Raw genomic sequence first — 16382 nt, 5'->3', positions numbered from 1 at the left:
ACGGGTTAGATACAGAGTAAAGCTCCCTCTACACTGTCCCATCAAACACTCCCAGGGCAGGTACAGCACGGGTTAGATACAGAGTAAAGCTCCCTCTACACTGCCCCATCAAACACTCCCAGGGCAGGTACAGCACGGGTTAGATACAGAGTAAAGCTCCCTCTACACTGCCCCATCAAACACTCCCAGGGCAGGTACAGCATGGGTTAGATACAGAGTAAAGCTCCCTCTACACTGTCCCATCAAACACTCCCAGGGCAGGTACAGCACGGGTTAGATACAGAGTAAAGCTCCCTCTACACTGTCCCATCAAACACTCCCAGGGTAGGTACAGCACGGGTTAGATACAGAGTAAAGCTCCCTCTACACTGTCCCATCAAACACTCCCAGGGCAGGTCCAGCACGGGTTAGATACAGAGTAAAGCTCCCTCTACACTGTCCCATCAAACACTCCCAGGGCAGGTACAGCACGGGTTAGATACAGAGTAAAGCTCCCTCTACACTGTCCCATCAAACACTCCCAGGGCAGGTACAGCACGAGTTAGATACAGAGTAAAGCTCCCTCTACACTGTCCCATCAAACACTCCCAGGGCAGGTACAGCACGGGTTAGATACAGAGTAAAGCTCCCTCTACACTGTCCCATCAAACACTCCCAGGGCAGGTACAGCACGGGTTAGATACAGAGTAAAGCTCCCTCTACACTGTCCCATCAAACACTCCCAGGGCAGGTACAGCACGGGTTAGATACAGAGTAAAGCTCCCTCTACACTGTCCCATCAATCACTCCCAGGGCAGGTACAGCACGGGTTAGATACAGAGTAAAGCTCCCTCTACACTGTCCCATCAATACGCTTTCGCCCCAACCCGCGAAGACCGCCCCCTGCTGCACCAGAGTGGCATTTTTCCATTGCCCACATGTCGCCCTGTGGCCTCCCTGAGTGTGTGTGGAATTAGAGGCCGTGTTGTGCGCAGTGGAGACGGGTTTGAGACGGCCCAACTCATTTCACGCAGGAACTGCGAATCCCTTCCCTGGTGTAAAGATGCCGGGGAACACAAGCGATGGGGTGTAAAGCCAGACATTTGAGTCGATAAAGAACTTATTATTGTCACCTTAAAATAAAACAATTACAGACACGCAGTTTTTTTTTTAGTAGTTATTTGCTTCACGACTTCTTGGTCCCCGGTGCTAACGCTGTAAGGATATCAGGGGCGTGGGCATGCCTATCCCGCCCGTAGTCAGCACCAACTTGTGACGAGGCACATGTGACTAGCTTTCCTGGTGGCCCCTGGGGGTAAATGCACCACCCAGAAGAGCCCAGGCTCCAACAACCCCCCCCCCTCGGGGCAGCCCTGGCGGCGGCTGGTATACTGCAGTTAATTAGCCCCAGTGCCTCTCAGTCAGTGTCCTGCTCGCTATCTCGTGAGCTCTAATGGAAAGTGCATGTGCGTGTGGGCAGTGGGTGGAGAAAAGAGAGGGAGGAGGCGGGCTTGGGTGTGACGCCTATTATAGTTGAATAGTCTGCTAGAACGGCTACTTGCATGAGGTACTGGGGGTCGGAGAGAGCGCCCAGCGCCCAGTGGAACCGTACCCCAGCAAGAGTTGGCAATTTCGAGAGAGGAGGGGAGACTACTGAGGTGGGGGTGGGGTGGTGGGGGAGATATGAGGGGGTCGGCTCCCTCTCGGTCAACTTTACTTGGCTGTTAGAAACACTCGGCCCCGAGCCACCGTCGCTTCCCCCCCCGCTCCCGCTCCACCCCTCCCCCTCGCAATCGGAGCCACGAGTCGCCTCGTCCGAAGCGCTGAGTCGGCGACCGCCCCCCCCACCCTCCCCCGCCCCGCTAGAACTCGTCCCTCGCTCTGGGCGGGTCGTCCATGCCGAAGAAGGAGGAGGGTCGGCCGTGGGTGTCGCGCTCGCGCTTCACGAAGGCGGTGAAGGAGGAGACGCAGTTGCCGATGAAGTGGTCGGCCTGGGCGAGGATGTAGAGGTCGGTCTGCGGGAGCAGGGGTTGCAGGGACACCACCTTCACCTGAGGCAGGAGGAAGCACAGAGAGAGAGAGCTTTAGGAACAGAGAAAAGCAGCCCCGCTCTTACATTGAACACCGTGCCCCTCACTCAACAACTGTAACAACTTGCATTTATATAGCGCCTCGAACGTAATAAAAAAAAAAGTCCCACAGGAGAGTAAACAAACAAAATTTGACACCGAGCCACATGAGGAGATATTAGGACAGGCGACCAAAAGCTCGGTCGAAGAGGTAGGTTTTAAGCAGCGACTTAAAAGGAGGAGAGAGGCGGAGAGGTTTAGGGAGGGAATTCCAGAGCTTAGGGCCCAGGCGGCTGAAGGCACGGCCGCCAATGGAGGGGCAAAGGAAATCGGGGACACAGAAGAAGTCAGAATTGGAGGAGCGCAGAGATCTTGGAGTGTTGTTGGGCTGGAGGAGGTTATAGAGATAGTGAGGGTGCGAGGCCATGGAGGGATTTTTTTTTTTATTCGTTCATGGGATGTGGGCGTCGCTGGCGAGGCCGGCATTTATTGCCCATCACTAGTTGCCCTTGAGAAGGTGGTGGTGAGCCGCCTTCTTGAACCGCTGCAGTCCGTGTGGTGAAGGTTCTCCCACAGTGCTGTTAGGAAGGGAGTTCCAGGATTTTGACCCAGCGACGATGAAGGAACGGCCGATATATTTCCAAGTCATTTTAAATTTGTGGCGTTGATAGACCGGGAGCCAATGTTGGTCAGCGAGCACAGGGATGTTGGGAGAACAGGACATCCCAAAGCAATGACGTACTTTGACCTGGGCAGCCAGTTTGCACGCAGCAAGATCCCTCAGCCGTGGCTCAGTGGGTAGCACTCTCGCCTGTGAGTCAGAAGGTCGTGGGTTCGAGTCCCCACTCCAGGCACTTGAGCCCATAATCCAGGCCGACACTCCCAGTGCCAGTACTGAGGGAGTGCTGCACCGTTGGAGGTGCCGTCTCTCGGATGAGAGAGGATGTTAAACCAAGACCTCGTCTGCCCTCTCAGGTGGACGGAACAGATCCCACGGCCGTAACTGGAAGGAGAGATGGAGATTTCTCTACTTCCAATATTTATCCCTCAACCAGCACCTTGGGAGGTCCTGAAAGGTGCAAGCTCTTTCTGCCTCCCACACAAAGAAAAAAATGAACAATCTGTTTTTGGTGGAGTTGGTTGAGGGAGGAATGTTGGCCAAGACACCGGAAGAACTCTTATAAGAGCCATGTGATCCGCCTTGAGCGGGAAGAGAAGAGCTGCATCTCTGACGGTGCAGCACTCCCTCAGTACTGCACTGGGAGCCTCGGCCTGGATTATGGGCTTCATTTTCTGGAGTGGGAATTTGAACCTGCAACCTGCCGACCCAGGAGTGGGAGTACCACCAACTGAGCCAAGCTGATCTATCTCACCCGATCGCTCACTGCTTTCAGAGGTACCTCCAGCCCTCCCAGTGGCGTAGATACCGGCGTCTCCAAGCCGTACAGGGCAGGGAGGTTCCAGGATAGTCGGCTGCAGCGGCCGTCAGGGGATCTCGCACAGGAGAACTGACCACTTTGGCGATGTGTTGAAGGGCGCACGGGACGGGGCCTGTGGACCGTTCCCTCGTGCGCAAACCCAGACGGTGAGCCGCGGAGGGCTATTCGGCCATGGGGAGCGGCACAGCCCAGCCTAGTCCCGTCCTCTCGTGTACATTCCTGGGGGAGGGGGCGATTGGAAATCATGGCCGATTCCCCTCCCTCCTCCCCCCCCCTCCCCACCCTGGGACCCTACTCCCCGCCCCATCGCTAGCCCAACCGAGTTCCACCTATTCAGCCCAGACCGGGGACGGAATCTGGCCCAGTACCACGAGAAGGTACTGGCCTCTGCCCAGTGTGGCGGTTCTGTGGCCAACTAAATCCCGCCGTTTCCGTACCTTTCCGTTCACGGCCCGCTCGATCTCAGCGCTGAAGGATTCGGAGTCGGTGGCGATGTAGACGGCCTTTGCCCCAGTGCTCTTCACCCAGGTGGACACCGCCCTGCTGATCTCCTGCAGGCTGGGCAGGCACATCTCCATCGTCAGCGGTATGGCGGTTTGCCGGTTGTAGCCGACGCACTGCGGCGACGCCATGAGGTGCGGTCCTGCCATCCCATCCTTCACCATGTTGCAGGCGTTTTTCTGTCGAGAGACAAAAAAATATATAACATCGCCAAGGTTCGAACTCCCTCCCTCCCCTCGTCATTTTCGTTCCCTCATCCCCTGAAGGTGCTGACTCTCGGTGAGGTCCCTTAGGGTCCAGCTGCCCTCCGCCCGGTACCTCACTCAAGAGCCCATATTCGACTGTGGGCGGCATCACAAAGCTGGGGGTCAAATGAAAATGTCAAAACTGAGATTGATAAGGTTTTGGTTGGGTAAGGGTATTAAGGGTTATGGAACCAAGGCAGGTAAATGGAGTTAGGAGACAGATCAGCCATGATCTAATTGAATGGCGGAACAGGTTCGAAGGGCTGAATGGACTCCTCCTGTTCCCATGTTGAGGCGAATAGCATAGATGCCTTTCGGGGGAAGTTAGATAAGTACATGCGGGAGAAATGAGTAGAAAGATACGTTTAAAGGGGGAGATGAAGTAGGGAGGGAGGAGGCTCGTGTGGAGCATAAACACCGGCATAGACCTGTTGGGCCGAATGGCCTGTTTCTATGTTGTCAATTCTATGTAATGCTATGTGGAATCAGGTCCAAGCCACGAGTCTGTCCACGCTCCTACCAGCAGGGGTCAGTGCTGGATCAGGAGCGGGAATCCCGGTTGAATTTCCCCCTTCAGGGGCACTGAGGCTGATTCTAGCAGATCCCAACCGATGTCCCGGCTGAGGTCAGCTAGCAGCACAGATCGACCCTGGGACATTCTGGGCTGCGGGGCTCAGTGCCACACCGGGGCGATGTATTATATACCTCAGGAGCCCCTGGGCCAGCTGGGTTCAGAAATGCCAGGCGTCCACAAAGAACCGCTGTTACAAGGGGCCATTTCTGGTTGCTATGGTCACGGCAACGTTGGTTCAGCGCACGTCTCCGCGCTTGGGTCAAATGTTCATGGGGCCGGTCAGACTGAGGCGGGCGCAGCTGGCAGTGCCACCCTCCACACACAAAAAAAGAAAATAGCCACTCACCCAGTCCACACCGACTCGCAGGTGAACGCCCAGGTAGGGCCTGACCAGCAAGGCCCGGATGTGGCCCTCGGCCTCCTGTGCGATCTTGTCTGCCCACACGACGTACTTCTGGAGGTGCCTGTGTTCGTTCAGCACGGGAAACTGGGCCGGAGCCCCGGGCAGGGCCAGAACCGGGTGTTGGGAGGCCGGGTACCTGGAAAGGGAGCAGCAGCTTTAACTCTTGGTTCCAAAATATCAACCATTTTAGAACTAGACACGGTTGCTATGGTCACAATAGATCACTAGGTTGCTAAGCTCATGACATCACAACAAGTCATTCCTGGTTGCTAAGGGCATGACATCACAACTGATCATTTCTGGTTGCTAAGGGCATGACATCACAACTGATCATTCCTGGTTGCTAAGGGCATGACATCATAACTGATCATTCCTGGTTGCTAAGGGCATGACATCACAACTGATCATTCCTGGTTGCTAAGGGCATGACATCACAACTGATCATTCCTAGTTGCTAAGAGCATGACATCATAACTGATCATTCCTGGTTGCTAAGGGCATGACATCATAACTGATCATTCCTGGTTGCTAAGGGCACGAAATCACAACTGATCATTCCTGGTTGCTAAGAGCACGACATCACAACTGATCATTCCTGGTTGCTCAGGGCATGACATCACAATAAGTCATTACAGGTTGCTAAGACCTCAATAGGGTCACTCCTGGTTGCCATGGTCACAACAGATCATTCTTGGTTGCTGAGATCATGACATCACATGGTTGCTAAGGCCACAATCTCACGGAGATGCCAGTGTTAAGTTGCCTTGAATGACGGACATTCCCTGGCACCTTTCCTCCATTAAAACTCCACCGGGCTGGTGATTATTGCCTCAGTGGCCTGTCCCGACTCCCTCCCACGAGGAGGGAGGACAGAGGTGGGACTCGCCGCGAGATGAGAGGGCCAATTATCACCAGGAGATTCTAACAGGCCGACTGAAACTCCCATCCCAACCGTGAGAATGATATCGGAAGGAGATGTCAGTGCTTATTCACACCGCCAGGCATACACACCGCCTCCCACCCGGACTAGAGACGTTACCTGTCGATCCATTGGGACTTATAATACGAGTTGAACGCAATCCCGCTGAACAGCTCCGAGCGGTCAAAATCCACACTGAAGTGGTCCCAGAACGGTCCGAACGGATTCCCATCCTGTCAAACATCCGGAGTCAATCACCACAGGAACGAACAACCCCTCCACCAGCCCGTGTTTCTGAAATCCCAGTATCCCGCGTTCCCGATACCCCACGTTCCCGATACCCCCAGTACCCCACGTTCCCGATACCCGCAATACCCCACGTTCCCGATACCCCCAGTACCCCACGTTCCCGATACCCCCAGTACCCCACGTTCCCGATACCCCCCGTAACCCCCGTTCCTGATACCTCCAGTACCCCGCGCTCCTGCTAATCCACAGGCCCGCTACCCCCAATACCCCACACCCCCAATACCCCACGCTCCCCCCCTCCCGCCAGTTTGAACGGCAGCACTGGGAACCTCGGGACTCACCTTCATCGGACAGGACGATTTATCGGCGCTCCTGCGAGCCGCTGCGTCGAAGCAGTAGGCGACCCTTTGACCAGCCGGCCAGTGTTTGGGCGCCAACTCCTGCATGAAGACCTCCATACTGATCACCCGATGGAATTCCCTCAGCGGATCGAGCCGGAAGTATTCCGTGTATGGGACATGGGCCTGGAAAGCAGCAGACACCCCAACTCAGATCGAAACTCTTCATGGGAGACCCATCCTCCCGTGAGGCATCAGCACCCCCCACCCCGTTACCACAGAGATGGAAGTTCAGAGTGAGGTGGGGTGGGGAGAAAAAGATGGGAGCGAGAGGGGGAGGGGGGAAGAGAGGGGAGGGGGGAAGAGAGGGGAGGGGGGAAGAGAGGGGAGGGGGGGAAGAGAGGGGAGGGGGGGAAGAGAGGGGAGGGGGGGAAGAGAGGGGAGGGGGGAAGAGAGGGGAGGGGGGAAGAGAGGGGAGGGGGGAAGAGAGGGGAGGGGGGAAGAGAGGGGAGGGGGGAAGAGAGGGGAGGGGGGAAGAGAGGGGAAGAGAGGGGAGGGGGGAAGAGAGGGGAAGAGAGGGGAGGGGGAGGGGGGAAGAGAGGGGAGGGGGAGGGGGGAAGAGAGGGGAGGGGGAGGGGGGAAGAGAGGGGAGGGGGAGGGGGGAAGAGAGGGGAGGGGGAGGGGGGAAGAGAGGGGAGGGGGAGGGGGGAAGAGAGGGGAGGGGGAGGGGGGAAGAGAGGGGAGGGGGAGGGGGGAAGAGAGGGGGCGACAAAGGGAGGGGGCGACAAAGGGAGGGGGGAAAGAGAAAGGAATTGGGGGGGAAGGGAGGGAAACCAAATACACAGGGCCAATAGCGCGATGGTGAGGGAGGAGGCCCCTCCCTCTATTCCATGAACTATTCCTCGTTCCACGTACAGTCCAGCCCTTCGATCTGCCCGAGACCGTGACCGTGCTAAAATGCACCAGGCAGAGCGTCGGACTCTGGCCGATCTCTGCCCGAGGCTCATTGGGGGCCCCCCAACAACAAGGGGGTGTCCTCATCGTGCAACTGGAGCGCCTGAACCCCAGTCACATCGAACGGGCGCAGAAGCTGAGGCCCCCCAGAAACAAATATTATTTTGGGGGGATGGTCTTTGCTGTCCTTGATCCCCACATCCCCTGTCCTGGGGTGTTCTTCACCCTTCCCTCCATCCTCGCTCATCGCCCTGCGCCCCCGTCTCCAACTCCTTCCTTCCCGGGACCTCGAACCCCTGGAATGCCCCACATCCACTCCCCCCGACCATCGGCAAGCGTTCGGAACCCGAGCTCGGCGGCACCGAGTCACTCTTGGTTCACCTCGTCTCCCCTCCCAACTCTCCTCCTTTGGCTCGTGGTCCGTTTTTCTCTGATTACGCCTCAGTGAAGCGCCTCGGGACTTTTTCCAAGTTGAAGGCGCTATACAAATGCAAGTTGTTGTTGGTGCTGGTGACCTCCTGCACTCTGACCCTTGACCCTTTGTGGCTGAAGCGCACAGCAACCACTTAACTAACCGCGGCATAGCTGGGAGAGGGGTGGGGAGTAAGGTAGAGAGGGCACGCAGGAGTAAGCGATGGGTGAGTGTATAAGGGAGGGGAACGAGAGTTCCCAGTAAAACCAAAGACTTGCATTTATATAGCGACCTCAGGACGTCCCAAAGCGCTTTACAGCCAATGAAGCACTTTTGAAGTGCAGTCACTGTTGTAATGTAGGAAACGCGGCAGCCAATTTGCGCACAGCAAGATCCCACAAACAGCAATGAGATAAATGACCAGATCATCTGTTTTAGTGATGTTGGTTGAGGGATAAATATCGGCCCAGGACACCGGGGAGAACTCCCCCCAGTTCTTCAAAATAGTGGCCGTGGGGCCTTTTACGTCCACCCGAGAGGGGCAGACGGGGGCCTCGGTTTAACATCCCATCCAAAAGACGGCACCTCCGACAGCGCAGCGCTCCCTCAGTCCCGGCACTGGGGATTGTCGGCCTAAATTGACATGAACGAAGTCTCTGGAGTGGGGCTCGAACCCACCACCTTCTGTCCCAGAGCCGAGAGGGCTACCCACCTGAGCCACGGCCGGCACAGGAGGGGAAACTTACGTTTGTGTAGGGAGGGGTTTGGTGCCTGTACACCACCCATGGCGGCACGACCAAAGTCCGATTCAGCATCTGCGCGAACGCCAAGGAGCCCAGGAAATGGTCAGCCTGATTCCCAAATCGACCTGTTTCACATAAAACATATAAAAAGGTGCAGATCATTAGTGCCCGACACTAAAGGAATGTTGGCCTTTATCTTGAGGGGGGCTGGAATACAAAGGGGAGGAAGTTATGCTGCAGTTGTATAAAGCTCTGGTTAGACCCCCCACCTGGAGCACTGCGTTCAGTTCTGGGCACCGCACCTCAGGAAGGACACATTGGCCTTGGAGGGGGTGCAGCGCAGATTCACCAGAATGATACCGGGGCTAAAAGGGTTAAATTATGAGGACAGGCTGCACAGACTAGGCTTGTATTCCCTCGAGTATAGAAGATTGAGAGGTGATGTAATGGTGTTTAAGATAATTAAAGGAATTGATAGGGTCGATAGAGAGAAACTATTTCCTCTGGTGGGGGGGAATCCAGAACAAGGGGGCGTAACCTTAAAATTAGAGCCAGGCCGTTCAGGGGTGATGTCAGGAAGCACTTCTTCACACAAAGGGGAGTGGAAATCTGGAACTCTCTCCCCCAAAAAGCTATTGAGGCCGGGGGGTCAATTGGAAATCTCAAAACTGAGATTGATAGATTTTTGTTGGGCGAGGGTATTAAGGGTTAGGGAACCAAGGCGGAGTTAAGATACCGATCAGCCATGATGGAATTGAATGGCGGAACAGGCTCGAGGGGCTGAATGGCCTTCTCCTGTTCTTATGATACAGCAGCCTGGGTGTGGTGAGTGCGTCGGTAACAGCTGAGAGCTCGTGTCCACACCGTGCACCAATAGAGCCGGTGAGAACAGAGCAATGGCTGGAAAAAGATTTCTTTTGTCGGCTTTTGTACTCGTCAAGGTGAGCGATGGTGGTGCTGAGGATTGGACCACTTCCCACTGTCCCATCAAACACTCCCAGGGCAGGTACAGCACGGGTTAGATACAGAGTAAAGCTCCCTCTACACTGTCCCATCAAACACTCCCAGGGCAGGTACAGCACGGGATAGATACAGAGTAAAGCTCCCTCTACACTGTCCCATCAAACACTCCCAGGGCAGGTACAGCACGGGTTAGATACAGAGTAAAGCTCCCTCTACACTGTCCCATCAAACACTCCCAGGGCAGGTACAGGGTTAGATACAGAGTAAAGCTCCCTCTACACTGTCCCATCAAACACAAGTTGTCGTGTGTAATTCTCTTTCCATCTGTACGATTTGGATAAAGCCACGTCACGCCCTGCAGAGAGAGCCCTGGTTTACCTGGAGCAAGCCTTGGTTGGTTGATGTCACTTGTGCCTTGAGATACATTTTCGTTCATTTTCTTCATAGATCCCCCAGCCGAGGCCCACCTGTAATGCTCCGCCCCCTACGTCTCCTTTGGTGCTGCTCTGTAGCCTGTGGTTACAACGAGTGTCAGTCCAGATCCTCCTCGGTGGGCAAGGGGGCACGTGGGGGAGGGTTCCGGTGATATCCTGTGCCCATGTGCACCTGGCCTCCGCTCGCCAACTGCCCGAAAGCTAATCTTTGACTAATGCAGCCAGAGCGGTGATTTCAGACTGCAGCTCAGCATGTTGAGATTCCACGCCAACGTGTTAAAGCCCCACCCAAAAGGGGCTAATTTTTCCAGAGATATTGAAACTGGGCCCGTCCTCCAACGCCCCCCAGCCCCCACGATGACTCTGTAGACGGCAACGAATTAAGCCAGTGTTTCCCCGCTCCTGAACTCAATCCAGTGACCCCCCAACCCCGCTGGAAAATGGCCCATGTGCACCTGTCGGTATGAAGATAGAGGTGCGGGAGCAGCTGCGATGCCCCCACAGTCGAATAGCTCCCCAACGCTCACTGCTTAGACAAATACAGAAAGAAAGGGGACTGACTCGAGGTGCAGAAGGGTGGACGGAACCCGGCGACCCAGCGTCCTCGGGCGCTGGGGAGCGAATTAACGGTTGGAGATCTATATCCCGATGCAGCACACAGTCCAGATAAACTCATGCCGACCCCCACCCCCCGGACTTACCCATGCACGGACAGTAAAGGACGTAGCCATTCTTGTCCCACGCCAGCGGCTCGTTGCTCGCCACACTGCCCAGCGTGAGCCCGCCCCACTGTAGGAGGAGGATGAGGAGGAGGAGGGTCCTGTCCCTCATTTCGCCCATATCCGTGTGCCTCAGGGCCGCGCTCCGCCCGGGTGCCTCACGGCCCGTGGCTCAGTCTCATCAGGAATCTCTGTCCTTCCTCTCGTGTTGCCTGCAGGGTCGAATCGAAAGATTGGACCTCATTAGAGATTGGAAACCAGCCCCCGATCCCTCCTCCCCAGCCCTTCGCCCCCGCTGAGAGGGGGGTCCCGTCCCTCCGACCGCCCGAGAGAGAGGGGGGTCCCGTCCCTCCGACCGCCCGAGAGAGAGGGGGGTCCCGTCCCTCCGACCGCCCGAGAGAGAGGGGGGTCCCGTCCCTCCGACCGCCCGAGAGAGAGGGGGGTCCCGTCCCTCCGACCGCCCGAGAGAGAGGGGGGTCCCGTCCCTCCGACCGCCCGAGAGAGAGGGGGGTCCCGTCCCTCCGACCGCCCGAGAGAGAGGGGGGTCCCGTCCCTCCGACCGCCCGAGAGAGAGGGGGGTCCCGTCCCTCCGACCGCCCGAGAGAGAGGGGGGTCCCGTCCCTCCGACCGCCCGAGAGAGAGGGGGGTCCCGTCCCTCCGACCGCCCGAGAGAGAGGGGGGTCCCGTCCCTCCGACCGCCCGAGAGAGAGGGGGAGTCCCGTCCCTCCGACCGCCCGAGAGAGAGGGGGAGTCCCGTCCCTCCGACCGCCCGAGAGAGAGGGGGAGTCCCGTCCCTCTGACCGCCCGAGAGAGAGGGGGAGTCCCGTCCCTCTGACCGCCCGAGAGAGAGGGGGAGTCCCGTCCCTCTGACCGCCCGAGAGAGAGGGGGAGTCCCGTCCCTCTGACCGCCCGAGAGAGAGGGGGAGTCCCGTCCCTCTGACCGCCCGAGAGAGAGGGGGAGTCCCGTCCCTCTGACCGCCCGAGAGAGAGGGGGAGTCCCGTCCCTCTGACCGCCCGAGAGAGAGGGGGAGTCCCGTCCCTCTGACTGCCCGAGAGAGAGGGGGAGTCCCGTCCCTCTGACCGCCCGAGAGAGAGGGGGAGTCCCGTCCCTCTGACCGCCCGAGAGAGAGGGGGAGTCCCGTCCCTCTGACCGCCCGAGAGAGAGGGGGAGTCCCGTCCCTCTGACCGCCCGAGAGAGAGGGGGAGTCCCGTCCCTCTGACTGCCCGAGAGAGAGGGGGAGTCCCGTCCCTTTAACCACCCGAGAGAGAGGGGGGTCCCGTCCCTTTAACCACCCGAGAGAGAGGGGGGTCCCGTCCCTTTAACCACCCGAGAGAGAGGGGGGTCCCGTCCCTTTAACCACCCGAGAGAGAGGGGGGTCCCGTCCCTTTAACCACCCGAGAGAGAGGGGGGTCCCGTCCCTTTAACCACCCGAGAGAAGGGGTCCTGACCCTTCAAGAGAGAGCGAGCGAGAGTGCGAGCCTGCGAAAGAGCGAGAGATCCCTTTAATCACCCGGAGAGAGGGTCCTGGCCCTTTAACTGCCTTGAGCGAGTGTTCGTGCTCTATCTTTGCCAGTGCCCTTGGGACTTGGCTCCTGCAACAGAATCATTTCAGCCGTGAAATCCAGCTCAGTGAATATTTCCGCTCCGAGTCACACACACAGCTCCTGTGATTGTCGCAGTCTCCCAAACCCGCCCGCCCACCACGGAAACCCAGTGTCTTGCTTATCTTGAGGGATCTTCGCTTGCAGTTGGAGTAAGTGCCCAACGTGATCCCCAGCCATACAGAGTCCAGGGTTTCATACCAAGTCTGTGCTGTCTTAGTTGATCTTAGCCAGGGTGATGGGAGAAGGGAGAAGAGGCTACAATTGGCCTCAGTAGCCTGGGTTTGGTGGGGGGGGGCGAAATCAGCCGGGGTCTTGCTATCCAATGACCCTTGCTTGAAAGGGCAGGTGTGTTTGATTTCGGTAGAGACACACAATCGGGCTTGGGTGTGATGCCTTTGCAGTCGAACAGCCGACGGGCACGACGAATGGCCAGCTGGGCGAGGTGCTGGAGGGCACCCAGGGCTTGTGGGACCCATACCCCCAGCGACAGTCTGTGCCTTTTAGGGGTGGGGGGGGGGGGTAATAAGAAGGGAGAAAATTGACATACAGAAAATTCTTCACTGACTTTTCACACTGAGGGGGCGATTGTTGCTTGTGGTGATGCACCCTCATCGGAGAGGAGTGGGCGGTGCACCCCATGGTTCAATAGCGCAACGACCGCACACTGCATACTGGAAGTTGGACATCGCAGTGGCTCATCGCTAACTCCCAGCCCCACTCAGTGCTGTCTCCTCTTCGCGTGCTAAGTTCCTGACCGCAAGGGAAGGGGAAAGGGTCTGCTACGAAAGGAGAAGCCCACCTCCCCCCCCCCCCCCGTTGCGATGTGTCATACATGGAGAGCTCGGACGCTCGGCAAAGTTGGGGTGGGGGGCTCTCTCCCGCTCCCGAGCTTTCACAGGGTCCGGGGACCACAGCCATCAGTGGGTTTCGCCCGAGCTTTCTCCCCTCCTGCCCTGCAGGCGCTCGCTCTCCCCACAGGTGCCCGATCCACCCGCACCCCCTCAAACCGGGCTCAAACGGCCACTCTTCACACGCCAGCCGGATATTCGACCCGGGGAGGCATCGCAGCCAGACTCAATCCCGTTCTCCGTTACATAGCCGGGGGTGGGGGGTGGTCACCGGATCGGACGATCAGGAGCGGGGGTCCCGGCGGATCTTCCCGTCGAGCCCCCTTAACCCCAGCCCTGGCTTGAGGCCCATTAACTCAGCTCAGACCGCAGGGAATCCATCGAGTGGGTTACGAGTTACTTTCACCAGCTGACCGAGGGGCCTTTAGTGATACAACGCAGTTTGATTTGATACACGTCAATTTGTTACAAGTTACCTCCTTTATCGCTAATTTATTACTGATCACATCCTCCGTCACATGTTATATCCTCAATTCATTTGTTACTCATCACATCCTCAGTTACTTTGCAGAACAGACTCGTCGCATCGCACAGCAACAGGAGGAGGCCATTCGGCCCATCGCGTGTGTGCCGGCTCTTTGAAAGAGCTATCCAATTAGTCCCACTCTTTCCCCCCATAGCCCCGCAAATCTTTCCTTTTCAAGTATTTATCCAATTCCCTTTTGAAAGCTACTACTGAATCTGCTTCCACCGTCCTTTCAGGCAGCGCGTTCCAGATCATAACTCGCTGCGTAAAAGAAATTCTCATCTCCCCCCCCCGCTCTTTGGTTCTTTTGCCGATTATCTTAAATCTGTCCCCTCTGGTCACCGACCCTCCTGCATGTCCTCTCCTCAGTTAATCTGTTACATCTTCATTGTGAACTTGTTACTGGGGATTCTGTGAAGGAGGCAGCAGGGGGGAAACTTGACTTAAAAGTTTTTTTAAAAATGCCCCAGTAGTAACTGAGCAACAGAACAGAGGATCTGATGGTTACATAGAACGTACAGCACGGAAAACACTAACCCAACCCCCCTCCTCCTCCCTCCTCCTCCTCCTCCTCCCCAGCCCGCAGCCACTCACCGCCCCTCACACTCACCCCACAGACAGACGGGCAGACAAGTCCCTACCTCCCAGGGGCTCTCGCTCCAACAGCTGCTTCCTGTAGCACAGCCCGATGGGAAGTGGCTCTCCTCCATCACACTCCTCCTCCTCCCTCCTCCTCCTCCTCCCCTTGCTACGGAGAGCAGAAAAGGACAAACAAAAAACAGCTGCTTCAGCTCAACCGTGGAGCTTCAGGGCTGAACTCAAAACCTGTCGATTGGTCGAGGTTTCAGTGGGCGTGCGGGGAATGTCAGGGGCCGTGAGCTCGTTCAAACCACCGTTGGTTTTGTTTGTCTGACTTTTATTCCTGTTGTTTATTTCTAGAATGACATAGAATCTACAGCACAGAAACAGGCCATTCGGCCCAACTGCTCCGTGCCGGCGTTTATGCTCCACACGAACCTCCTCCCACCCCTCTTCATCTCACCCTATCACCATATCCTTCTATTCCTTTCTCCCTCATGTGTTTATCTCGCTGCCCCTTAAATGCATCTACGATATTCGCCTCCTTGTGGGAGCGAGTTCCACATTCTCACCGCTCTCTGGGTAAAGAAGTTTCTCCTGAATTCCCGATTGGATTTATTAGTGACTACCTTATATTTATGGCCCCGAGTTTTGGTCTCCCCCACAAATGGAAACATCTTCTCTACGGCTACCCTATCAAACCCCTTCGTAATTTTAAAGACCTCTGTCAGGTCACCCCTCAGCCTTCTCTTTTCTAGAGAAAAGAGCCCCAGCCTGTTCAGCCTTTCCTGATAGGTATAACCTCTTAGTTCTGGCATCATCCTGTGGGTCCCACAGGCACCGGGCTCTCTCCACTGCTTTGCTCGAGTGCGAGGCTATTCAACTGTGGAGGGCATCACGTCTGAACTCAATCCTGTTCCCACTTGAAGTCCACACATTCAGGCGTGCGCACAAACACAGGCACGCACCACACGCCCAATTACCAGCAGCAGTCCCTGGGCAGCGATCAGTGACAGGATCCCTGGCTGATATTTCCTCTCCTTAGCCCAGGGACACCGAGGCCAATTTTAGGGCCCTCTCTGGTGCCAGCTCGACTGAGATCAGCTAACTCAGCGCAGGCCAGGGGGATGGACCCTGGGACCAGGCTGTACGATACCTTCACTCCTTAGGATGGCAGGAAGCTTTATAATTTTTTTAAAAATAAAGCCTCGCGATTTTAAGATAGCTAAGTATTTTGTGTGTGTCTCTTCCCTTCAAAACATTCATTCAGACACAAATGTTTAACACAGCGGTGAAGGTAAGCCCATCCTGACTCTCACTGCCCCTCCCGTCTCAAACACACCCATCTTTAATAGTTCTCAGTCCAGCAACTCGTCATTATTATAAATTCCACTCCCTGCTGCACCACTCACCTCCATTTCATTAAGAGATTGCTAATCCATGTCGATCCATCTCCGGTCACCCTTCCTCACAGGTCAACCCAAACAATCTCTTTTATGGAATTTTTTTTTTAGCAGCTAATGTACTTAAGTCAGATTGGAAGGGAGGAAGGAGTCACAGTGACTCTCACTGCCTGCTCCTGATCACGGTCACAGACAGCGACACACAGATAGACACAGAGGGACAGACACAGACAGAGATACACAGACATAGACACAGATAGACACACAAACACAGGTAGACACAGAGGGACAGACACACACAGAGGGACAGACACACACAGGTAGACATGAACACACAGACACATGCACACAGAGAGACACAGCAACACATAGGTACACTCATAGAGATACACAGACACAAAGACAGTGTGGACTCCCTACATGCATACTAAACAGCGGAAGCAACATGCTATAGACAGAGCTAAGCGATTCCACAACCAA

The 16382-nt window shown here is 56.2% G+C and overlaps 1 protein-coding gene across 6 annotated transcripts; it reads right to left on the bottom strand.

Moving 5' to 3' along the window:
* Positions 1-1081: 1081 nt before the first annotated feature.
* pofut1 (protein O-fucosyltransferase 1) lies at positions 1082-14649 on the bottom strand. 6 transcript variants are annotated; one of them, XM_067972080.1, is made up of 9 exons: positions 14562-14621; positions 12453-12534; positions 10924-11153; positions 8829-8950; positions 6720-6902; positions 6250-6362; positions 5154-5346; positions 3925-4167; positions 1082-2030 (listed from the first exon to the last, which is right to left on the bottom strand). In XM_067972080.1, exons 3-9 carry the CDS (start codon positions 11060-11062, stop codon positions 1842-1844), a joined length of 1182 nt encoding a protein of 393 aa, XP_067828181.1. In that variant the 5' UTR covers positions 11063-11153; positions 12453-12534; positions 14562-14621; the 3' UTR covers positions 1082-1841. The 6 variants fall into 6 exon arrangements, with proteins under 6 accessions (XP_067828181.1, XP_067828182.1, XP_067828180.1 ...); XM_067972081.1 differs by having other exon boundaries at positions 12391-12534; positions 14531-14593; XM_067972079.1 differs by having other exon boundaries at positions 14531-14593.
* Positions 14650-16382: the final 1733 nt, after the last annotated feature.

The sequence above is a fragment of the Heptranchias perlo genome, chromosome 35, assembly GCF_035084215.1.
Source record: "Heptranchias perlo isolate sHepPer1 chromosome 35, sHepPer1.hap1, whole genome shotgun sequence".
Taxonomy (NCBI): domain Eukaryota; kingdom Metazoa; phylum Chordata; class Chondrichthyes; order Hexanchiformes; family Hexanchidae; genus Heptranchias; species Heptranchias perlo.
This window is presented reverse-complemented; position numbering and strand designations above follow the sequence as displayed.

Coding starts and splice junctions, on each gene's coding strand:
- pofut1 (XM_067972082.1), bottom strand. CDS start 11,062: ATGGGCGAAATGAGGGACAGGACCCTCCTCCTCCTCATCCTCCTCCTA. Junction 6,363..6,719: donor AATCGTCCTGTCCGATGAAG/GTGAGTCCCGAG, acceptor GATGTTTGACAG/GATGGGAATCCGTTCGGACC. Junction 2,031..3,924: donor AGCGGGCCGTGAACGGAAAG/GTACGGAAACGG, acceptor CTCCTGCCTCAG/GTGAAGGTGGTGTCCCTGCA.